The sequence below is a fragment of the Vombatus ursinus genome, unplaced genomic scaffold (genome assembly GCF_900497805.2).
Source record: "Vombatus ursinus unplaced genomic scaffold, bare-nosed wombat genome assembly UNPS02014821.1, whole genome shotgun sequence".
Classification (NCBI taxonomy): Eukaryota; Metazoa; Chordata; class Mammalia; order Diprotodontia; family Vombatidae; genus Vombatus; species Vombatus ursinus.
The window spans coordinates 18,816,895-18,827,778 of NW_020954599.1; the positions used below are offsets into that span (position 1 = coordinate 18,816,895).

The 10,884-nt window shown below is 38.0% G+C and overlaps 2 protein-coding genes across 5 annotated transcripts in view; one reads left to right on the forward strand and one right to left on the reverse strand.

Moving 5' to 3' along the window:
• Nucleotides 1–6: 6 nt before the first annotated feature.
• Nucleotides 7–10,884, reverse strand: part of TIFA (TRAF interacting protein with forkhead associated domain) — a 12,592-nt gene continuing 1,714 nt past the window's right edge. For all 4 annotated transcript variants that reach the window (XM_027837394.1, XM_027837393.1, XM_027837391.1 and 1 more), the window contains one exon: nt 7–892. In XM_027837394.1, coding sequence (XP_027693195.1) covers nt 336–881 — 546 coding nt within the window. In that variant the 5' untranslated portion in view covers nt 882–892 and the 3' untranslated portion in view covers nt 7–335. The remainder of the gene's footprint in view (nt 893–10,884) is intronic.
• The window catches only part of LOC114024386, a 9,162-nt gene continuing 1,999 nt past the window's right edge, over nt 3,722–10,884 (forward strand). Inside the window, exon 1 of the mRNA XM_027837384.1 lies at nt 3,722–3,782. Within this exon, the coding sequence (XP_027693185.1) occupies nt 3,722–3,782 (61 nt within the window). The remainder of the gene's footprint in view (nt 3,783–10,884) is intronic.

Consider the following 10,884-nt stretch of genomic DNA (forward strand, 5'->3'; position numbering starts at 1 on the left):
GAGAGAGAGAGAGAGAGAGAGAGAGAGAGAGAGAGAGAGAGAGAGACCCCCTCATATCCTGTGCAATTCACATCAATGCTTTTCAGTAAATCCTTTAGTAAGGATCCACCCAAAGCACTGAACCTCTTCCTCTGGTGATGTTCAATGCCCAAGAAAACTACAGAATTAAAAAACAACAACAACAACAACAAAGCATTGAATTTAAAATACCCCCATTTGATGGCATGGAAGACAGAAATGTTGTTGAAGTTTAACTAATTCTACCCAAATAATATCCATCAAGTTGCCTGCCTTCCCATATCCTTTATGATTTTCCTGTCCTCATCTCCATTTGTTCAATATTCATTTTCATCCATTTCTGTGGGCAATGTGGATGAAGAAAAGCCATTCTCAGGTACAGGCTTTCCATAGTGTCTTTCCTCTAAGAGTGACCGTGGGGCCAGCACAAAGCGTGTTTCAAAATACTCTAAGGATTCCCCGTCTTCTTTCTCCATCAGGAACTGGTATTCTCCAAACCGCACGATGCACCTGCCTGGAAGGTCCATTTTATTGAGATAGCCGAGTTCTATGTTGCCCACAAGCAGACTGGTTTTCTTACTCAGGTTTTTAATTTCAAATGAGAGGACTGAACTGTTGAATTGTTTAAATGGCTGCAAAGAGAACTGAACTCTGGAGACTTGTTTGTCTTGAAAGGTATAATGACACAGGTTGGGACTCCGGCCAAACTTTATCACTTCCATGGATGACAGCCGTTCTCGATTGAAAAACCTCAGCGTTTGAAACACCTGATTATGCTCTTGGTTTGGATGATAGACAGTAACTTGGAAACAAGTGAGTGTCTCCTCAGTGTCAGCATCCTCAAAGCCAGACATGGCGGGCATCAGACAGAGACCTGCCAGCAACGAGTGAATCACAAAGTTAGTGTATCACCAAATATGAGTGCAAGACATCTCCCATAAGAACTAAAATAAATTCTTCACATAGGAAGGTGATGTCTAAGATGAAATTAATTTTGTTGAAAATTTTCTCATAAAAGATTTGAGTTCAAAGTCAATGTTACGTATACAGCATACTCTTGATTAAATTTAGTTGCTTAGTAAAATAAAGCCCTTACCTCAGGGTCCTGTAAAGAATAAAACCAATTCAATTCAACAAGAGAAGTCCCAGCGACACAAAGACAAAAATCAAAGCACCTGGTTAGGGTAAAATTTTAGGAGATGGAACTTAAGCTGAGCCTTGGAGGGACCTAGGGATTCCAAGAGGCATAAGCAAATCTCTTTGACACCAATAACGTAAGCAATAGAATGGTATATCATTCAGGGATGCAGGGTACCTAATCAGGCAGCCGGCTGGTGCAATAGATAGAGTTACAGGCCTGAAGTCAGGAAGAGTCATCTTCCTGAGTTGAAATCTAGCTTTAGAATCCAGCTGCGTTACCCTAGACAAGTCACTTAACTTTGTTTGCCTGTTTCCTTATTTGTAAAATGAGCTGGAGAAGAAAATGGCAAACCTGTCTAGTATCTTTGTCAAGAAAACTTCAAATGGGGTTACAAAGAGTCAGACAACTGAAAACAACTGAACAACAAAGGCCTAATTGTTTTAAAGATAGAAAATTTAAGCTACTTTTTGAAAAGGAAGAAAAAAAATAGCTTCCCTTATTCAACCTAATACCCATGAAAAAATCTTAAAGGAATTTCACTTAATAACTGAAGAACTTGAAGATCAGAGAGCATTTTCTAAATCTTGACATAATTCTAGGAGCCCATTAAGTTCTTAGATTATGTTGACAGGCTTCAGAATGCTGAATTCTCAATCTCTTCAAGTCAACTTCCTCTTCTTAGCCAGAGACTGTGGACTATAGGTGCAAAATGAGGTATACTCTCTTAGGCATGGCCAATGTGCTACACTAATTTGTTCAACTGCTCTTCTTTACTACAAAGAAGGGTTTTATTTTCAGATATGCAGGTCATTGGGAAGTGGCCGGGGGATAGTGATTAAAGTGTCAACAAAACATTTATAGGGATAGGTACCAGACCTGTGATTTTATTGGTATTGAGTAACTCCCACTACCAATACAGGTCAGAACCGTATGAGAATCACCTAGACAGAAAGGTGAAATGGTCAACATAGCCAGAAATATATCAGAGGTAAGACTTGAACCCAGGTTGTCCTGGCTTCGAGGCCACCCTCTATCCACGACACAATGCTGCCTCTAATGAAAAAACAAAAAATTGAAAGAAAGAAAAAATAAAAATAAATAATAAAAGGCATTGAAGAGAAGGAAAATGTAAGTTTTTTTTTTACTAGAATTGTAATAGAATACTAGAGTTATCTCTATCAATTATTTCTGATGAATTAACAGCCAGAAAAATTATCACTAACCACAAGTACCACAAATTAACTGTTAACATTAACATCCTCATGCTGTTAATATCCCCATCTCCCCAAGGCATGTGTTATGTTCTGTTTTCTCTTCTTGATCACTGGTGTATAAAAAGTAACATAACAGAATTGGAGGTACTGCTAGAGATGACTTCTCAAGTCTTCATTTTACATATGTATAACTGTCATTTATTTTTCAATTGTGATTTTTTTCAAAAGTTATTTAACCTCTGTGGACCTCGGTTTCTCATTTGCTGGCCTCCTGGTTCCCTTTCTGAATCAATGATCTTATGATCTTGACCTATTATGCAGAGTTATGCAAGTATAACTGAAAAAGAAAAGATTTAAAAACTCATTAAATTTTTAATTGTCTGTGCTAATGAAAATACTTAGTAATACAGCTAATCCAAAGTTCCCTTTTGCTTAAAGGGCATATTGCTTGGTGTTCAAAAAGAAAATTATCTTCATTCAATTTAATATTTATTAAGCACTTATCATGGATAAGACACAGTAATAATATAAATTTAATTATGTTTTACTTGGATCAATAAAGCATTTTCATGAATTCCCTGACTGTAGCAAACTAATGGGCAGCTTAAAATCCAAAAAGGGAGATTCATCTCAAAATACGAATAAAAATTGGCAAATGAAAGCTAAAACAAACAAACAAAAAAAACCAAATCAACCAATAAGCCTTTGTTAGGTACTTTTTATGAGGCAAAGGACTACAAATATAAGAGTGACCTAGTGCCTACCCTCAAGGAGTTTACATTCTATAAGATGAGGTTAGTGAATTTATCATAAATCTTATTTGGAGAGAACTTTCTTATGAGAATACTCCTTAATCAGGAATTGGTCTCCTTTAAATGTCAATGATAAATTATGACCTTGGAAACCGAAACCTGAGCCCACAGAATGACAAAAAGGTCTGATGACCAGGTAAGATTTTTCAAAAGGGAAGATAGAAAAGTAATAATTGTCAGTCTGTTGTCATACCTGAGATGATGCTTTGATTCAAGATGGCCTTGGTAGAATTCTTAGAGTTAGGAGAGACCCTAAAGGAAATCTATTACAGTCCCTTTATTTTATAGATGGTAAAACTAAGGCCTTAGGATATTAGGTGACAATATAGTACTTCTGCTCTGAATCCAGAGGATGTGTGACAAAATACCACCACTATCATTTGCAGCCTGTGTGCCCCTAAAGAGCTTAAGACTTTTAATCTCTTTGGGCCTCAGTCTCTTCAATGATAAACTGAGAAGGTTGGATCTGATGAGCTCCAGGGTACATTTAGCTCTAAGTCTATAAACCTATGACATAGCCTCTGACTCCAAGTTCAATGGCCCTTTCCACTACAAGACAGCTGTCTCCCATGGCTCTACCAAGACAGACCCCACTCGGTAAGACCCAGATTAACGGGCCAGCTACCTGTACTACCAATATGTTAGGGAAAGCCACCATAACAACAATGGATTTGGAATCAGAGGATCAGATTCAAGTCTCACCTCAATCACTTAACAGCTGTGTTCACTTAGGCAAGTCAATTAACTTCTAAGCCTCAGTTTCCTCATTTGCAAAATAGGCATAACCAACTGACCCCTCGTGGGTGCTGTGAGCATAAAATCAGACAATATAGGTAAAGACTTATTCAAGTGTGAATTATTGTCGTTACTGTTATTACAATGTTTGACAGAGGGAGGAAAAGTCTACTGAGGCATAAAGAAGTTGCCATCTGTACATGGGTAGAACAATGAAACCAGAGATCCTTTAAGTATTCAATTAATTATTACAACAACATCCTACACCTAGATTGTGGAGAAAGGGAGGCTAGGGGTGCCCTTGGCCTCTCGTAATCCATAAAAGCAGTGTGTTCAAAATTGACTGAAATAGGCATGGTGATAAAGCATCACTCCCTGGCCTTATCAACCTAAGAAAGTACAGGTAGAAATGTCACCTACTGAAGTAGCCTACTAGTGTGATTTTTAACATTTTTCCTTTAATTTTGAAGGCACAGAGAATTAATATTAGCCCAATATGGCATATAGTGATACACTGAAAAGATATATTTAATGGCCGCTTAAAGCCCAGTTTGGGAGTGAGGAAGACCAGGGCTCAAGTTGTGATTCTAACATACAGTAGCTCTATGAGCTTGGACCAGTCACCAAACTTTTCAGTTGTCCAGGTGACTCTCTGAGACAGATATTTTAACCATTTGTGTCATGGACCTTTTTGGGAGTCTGGTGAAGCCTACGGGACCCTATCTCAGAATGAGGGTTTGTTGCCTACATTCGTTCTTGAAGGAAATGCTAAATTTCAGTTATAAGTTAGTGAAAATAAAGATGTCATTTTTTCCCATCCAAGTTCATCAATCCTCTGAAATCTGACTCCTTGGAAGTCGATGAATTCCAGATTAAGAAATCCTACTTTAAGACCACATTCTGCCATGTGAGGCAGAACAAGAGCTGACCTGCATTGGTAGAGGGAGTTCCCCACACAGGACAGAGTTTAGAAAATTGTTGTGCCTTCTTTACTGACCATAGCCCTTTATTCATTCAGTCACTTAATATTTACTGAGTGCCTACTATATGCAAAATATTGATTAAGACATGATCCTCAAGGAGCTTAAATTATTTGTTTCTTCTTTCCATCTAACCACAGTGGTACTGCTAAACAAAGATGTGAATCTCTGGTATTTCATTTATAGTGGTCAGGAGTAAATGGGAAAACAATAGTATGAAATTAAAATTGGCAGTCAACAAACATGGATTAAATGCTCACTTTGGCAGGGCTTACTCCTGACGTACCCCTGGCTCAGTTACTAAATTTTTCAAATAAATATGATTACCTACTATGACAGTTTACAGCAGGAAAAGATGTTGGTCCATGTGAAGGGAATTATGATTTTCATAATAATCAATGATATATATTCAATATGCTAATAATTTCGATTTTCCAGAATTGCCTCTTCTTCTAACTTGTGAGTCAGAAGCTCACAATGCAGCTTGAAATGATTAATCCAACCCTTGGAAATACAATCACTGCATTCTTGTGCCTGTGTACCTTAAGTGAAGCAAGTCAAAGTCTGTAAAACCTGCTCCCGTTACAGATCTCTGGTCCTGTGACCTACCAAGCAGTGACTGGAAGGACCTGAAACAATGCTGTTCCCACAGAACCTCAGGACACCTGTTACCTTAGTGACTGTGGAACTTGTGGGCTTGTGGCAACTCAGGCCTTGGGAAAGGATTGTTAGTAATCCACCTTCCCCATCTCCCTTCCCGTTGTGATGTATGTATATGTGTGTGTATGTGTATATGTATATATGTGTGTATATGTATATGTGCGTATTGCATGTGCATTTTACGTGTCTGTATATACATGTGTGTATGTATATGCATATGTGTGTATATGTGTATGTATGTGTGCGTGTGTATGTATATGTGTATATAAGTAGTGTATATGTATGTGTGTGTGCATATGTATATGTGTGTATGTGCATGTATGCGCGTGTATGTATATACGCACGTATGTGTATATGTATGTGTATTGTATACATGTATATGTGCATGTGTATTGTGTGTATGTGTGTATATGCATATGCACATATATATGCATATGTACATGTATATGTGTGTACATAGATATGTGTGTATTTGTATACATGTAAATGTATATATGCATATGTGTATATGTATAGTGTGTATATGTATGTGTGCGTGTGTGTATATAGGTATATGTGTATGTGTATATGTGTGTATTTGTATACATGTAAATGTATATATGCATATGTGTATATGTACAGTGTGTATATGTATATATGCATATGTGTGTATATAGGTATATTTGTATGTGTACATATGTATTGTATTGTATATATGTATGTGTGTATATGTATATGTGTATGTATGTGTATGTGTATATGCATACGTATGTATATGTGTGTATATCTGTACATATGTAAATGTATATGTGTATGTGTATACGTGTATATGTGTGTATGTATAAGTGTACATATGTATATGTATATATCTGTGTATATATGTATATATATAAAATCTCTGCCTACACTATAGCAAGGTGGAATTCCGATCAGGAGAATTCCCGATTTGCAAATCTGTTCCTCATAATGAAACCAATTAAGTAAACAATACTTAATTACTGTTACTTTGTCTCTAGCCTGATGTTTCTACATTCTCAGGTTAGAGATTGGCTCAGTAAAACCCGTTAACAGTTCTTCATAAAAGTACACCACACAAAAGGATGCTCTCTGATTTCCAAGAGGCCAAATGGAATTGATGTAAACTTGGAAAACTAAAACCTTAAGAAGAGGGAAAACAAAACAAACAAAAAAACCCACCAACCTGAAAATGCCATGGAGGCAGAAAACCATATCTCTGTTAACAAAGAAGATGGATTACAGTATAACACACTTTATTATCAGAAATCCCCAAAGATCATATGGTCAGAGGTCCAGAGCCGGAAGGGACCTCCGAGCCCATCCTGTCAAACAGGGAAACTGAGGCCAAAGAAGGCTTAGGAGTAGCTATATGGCATGGTGGATAGAATGCTAGAATTGGAGTATGGAACACCTGAGTTCTAATCATGCCTCAGGAACTCTAGCTACGTGATCGTGGGCAAATCAATTAACCTGTCTCAGCTTCAGTTTCCTCACCTGTAAAATGAGAGGGGGTTGGACTTGTGGCTCTAAATCTGTGTTCCTATAGATGACTTGCCCAAAAGTGGCAGAACAAAGATTCGAACTCTGCTCCTGTGACTTCTAAGTACAGCAACATGGTGCTTCCCTGGAAGCCAAAATTGGGCTGGGAGGAAAAGGAAATAGGGGTGCATTCAAGGCCATCAGAAAAAAGGGGCATCACAATACAAAATAGTATCATTAAATGCTAATTTACAATCATAAATGAGCTAGAAAGTATACAATATGAACTCAAAGGATCCTAGGGCAAGGGGAGAGATGAGTGGGAGGGGACCAGGAGCCCTCCCTGGTTGTTCTAGTCAGGAGGGGACTCCAGGTTATAGCAAAATCCAGTGACAGGATATCTCCAGTGAGGCCTCCAATAGCCAGAACGAGGCCATGTTTGACAAGATAATCTCTAAATTCCCTTTAAACACTAAGATTCTAGGACCCAAGGTGGATGAGTAGCAAAAGGAAAACAGATACCCATAGATGGTCTTTTCTGACCTATTCCCTTATATTCTAAAATAATTAAATTGAGTTTACCTTCAGGAAGGCCTTACTATTAAGTCTACCTAGATCTCAGTGGTCATAGTGCCCCTCCTCAAATCTCCCCAACTGCTAACTGATATGATCAAATCTAAACTCCATGAGGTTGGGGACTGCTTCATTCTTGTCTCTGTATCCCCAAGGCCTATAACGGTGACTGGCATATAGTAGGTATTTAATAAATGCTTGTTGATTGAATGGAGTTCCTTTAAGAAGGTACAAATTTCACAATTAACAATGCTTCTGTTGATGTGACTGTTCTCTCTAAAGCAGGGCTTCTTAACCTAGGGTTCAAGAACTTGCTTTTCCTCATATTTTGATAACTTTCTTTCAATATAATTGGTTTCTGATCCAACCATTTTGTAGATTAATTCAGAACTATACCCAAAGAGCTATAAAATTGTGTATACCCTTTGACCCAGCAGTGCCTCAACTAGTCTGTATCTTAAAGAGATCAAAGAAAAGGGAAAAGGATCCATATGCACAAAAATACTGATAGCAGCTACTTTTGTGATTGCAAAGAATTGGAAATTGAGGGGATGTCCATCAATTAGAGAATGACTGGACAAGTTGTGGTATATATTGCAATGGAATACTATTGCACTATAAGAAATGACAAGTAGAATGTTTTCACAAAAAGCTGGGAAGAGGGGGCAGCTAGGTGGTGCAGTGGATAGAGCACCGGCCCTGAGGTCAGTAGTACCTGAGTTCAAATGCGGGCTCAGACCAAACACTTGACACTTACTAGCTGGGTGACCCTGGGCAAGTCACTTAACCCCAATTGCCTAAAAATCTAAAGGAAAAAAAGAAAAAAAAACCTGGGAAGATTTATATGAACTGATGCCAAGTGATGTGAACAGAACCAGGAGAACAATGTACACAGTAATAGTGATATTTCAACATAATCAATTATGAAAGGCATAGCTACTCAGATCAATATAATGATCCAAGACAATTCCAGAGACTCAAGATTAAAAGTTCTATCCACCTCCAGGAAGAAAACTGATGAATTCCAAGTGCAGATCAAAGCAAACTTTTTTTTTTACTTTCTTGTTCTTGCCTTTTCTTTTTCTTTTTCTTTTTTTTTTTTTGCAACATGGCTAGTATGGAATATATGTTTTGCAAAACTTCACATGTATAATTGATATCATATTGCTTGCTTTCTCAATGAGTGGGGGAGGGACTAGAGGGAAGGAGAGAATTTAGAACTTAAAATTTTAAAAATTAATGTTAAAATAAAGTATAATTATTAAAAATCAATACATTTCCTTTGTAATCTCATATATTTTATTTTAGACATCTAAAAACATTACCCTGAAAAGGAGTCCATTGGCTTCACTAGATGGCCCAAGAGGTCTGAGCACAAAGCTCTAGTCTAAAGAGTATTAAAGATAAGAGGCTTAAAATGAAGAAGTCTGGCTGTGATAACCTTATCTGATTAGATAATCAATCAACAACTGTAAATGACTGATTTCAGATCCTTTCCAATTTTGATTGCAAAAGAAAGTCTTAGAGAACAGAAACAGTGGCTCAGGTACTTGCTACCTGGGTGACAGTCAGTTTATCATCTATGAGAGAGAAGGAGAGAGAGAGAGAGAGAGAGAGAGAGAGAGAGAGAGAGAGAGAGAGAGAGAGAGAAAGGAGGAAGATAGAGTGAGAAGGACAGAGACAGAAAGAAAGACAAAGAGGAGAGACAGAGAGGGAAGGAGGGGGAAGCAGAGAGACAGAAAGAAGGGGGGCAGAAGAGAAGGAGAGAGGGGGTAAGACAGATAAAGAGAGGAGAGAAAGGGAAGAAGGGAGAGAGAGAAGAGAAAGAGAGAGAAAGGAGAGAAAAGAGAAAATGAAGGAGAGAGAGAGAAAAGAGATGGAGAAAAAGACAAAGAAGAGAGAGAGAGGGAAAGAGAGAGAAACAGAGAGAGAGACAAAGAGAAAAAGAAGGGGCAAAGAGAGAGAAAGGGAGAGAGAGAGAACTGAACTAAAAATCTGAGAGCTCTTCCCCATTCTACACCTTATGATCTATGGGCACTGGATTCCTAGAGGATAGGCTGAGTCACAAGGTGGGTTGGGAGAAGCACAAAATGGGGAGGTTGAGGATTCTAAAAACTTGGCCAACTTTACAAATATACCTAGAGTTGACTTTGTTTACCTTCTACTGTGTGCTTGCAAATAAGATTTTTTTTTTCTTATGATGGACTGTTTCACAAATTAGATCCATCCCTTATGCCTGGAATGCACTCCCTCCTCATCTCTGCCTCTTAGAATCCTTATCTTTCTAGGACATCCTCAGCTCAGCTCAGACATCACTTCTTCCCAGTGAAACTTTTTTTCCTTTCTTCCCCACCTTTCTCAATTGTCTGCTTTCTCAATTAATTTATATTTATCTATGTATATATTGCGTCCCCTAAAAGAACAGAAGTTACTTAAGGGCAAAGACTGCCCTTTTGGTTTTTTTGATTTTTTTTTAAATCTACACTTGTTATTTCCGATGCCCACTGACATCTCCTCAGTAACTAACTCAGGCTTTAAGAGATTCTCCCAGAGTGCTGAAAGGTTAAATGATGTGCCATCACCAAACAGCTGTGCACTTCACACCTCCTACCTCACCACATGGCTCACAGGAGGTGCTTAATAAATGCTTGATGAAGTGAATGTATTAATAACAGCAAGCAGGATTTCCTCCTGGTCAAAACATCCATCAAAACTCTACCAAAATTATGACTTCATTCTTCTCGCCCTGCAGCAAAAAAAAGGCTAGGGAACAGAGCATTCGGTTTGCTATGACCACTAAAGGGGTAGATCTATCAAAAATGTTTCCAAAAGAAACAAGGAAAATCAAAATAGGAATGTCTTATCAACTGATTGTTATTTTTCTCAGGTAACAAATGTCCCTCTTTCCTCTCTATCTCAAAGGCACCTGCACTTGGCCATCATTGTTATGACCCTCACACTGACGCTGTCCTGGTGACTGAGCTCTGATAGATGAGTTTCTGCCTTATCTAGCCTGGAACCAGGAAAAAAGACAGTGTACTACTGCATCCTGCCCTTCCAAACACACTCTCCTTTCTTCCTCCTCTTTATGTATCATCTTTCTCAACTAGATTGGAAAGTCCTTTTGGATACGGACTGTCTTGCTTGTTTTTATTTGTACCCTTAGAACTTAACACAGTACCTGACATCTACTAAGTGTTCTAGAAAGACAGACAGACAGAAAATGTTTTTCTTTCTTTCTTTCTTTCTTTCTTTCTTTCTTTCTTTCTTTCTTT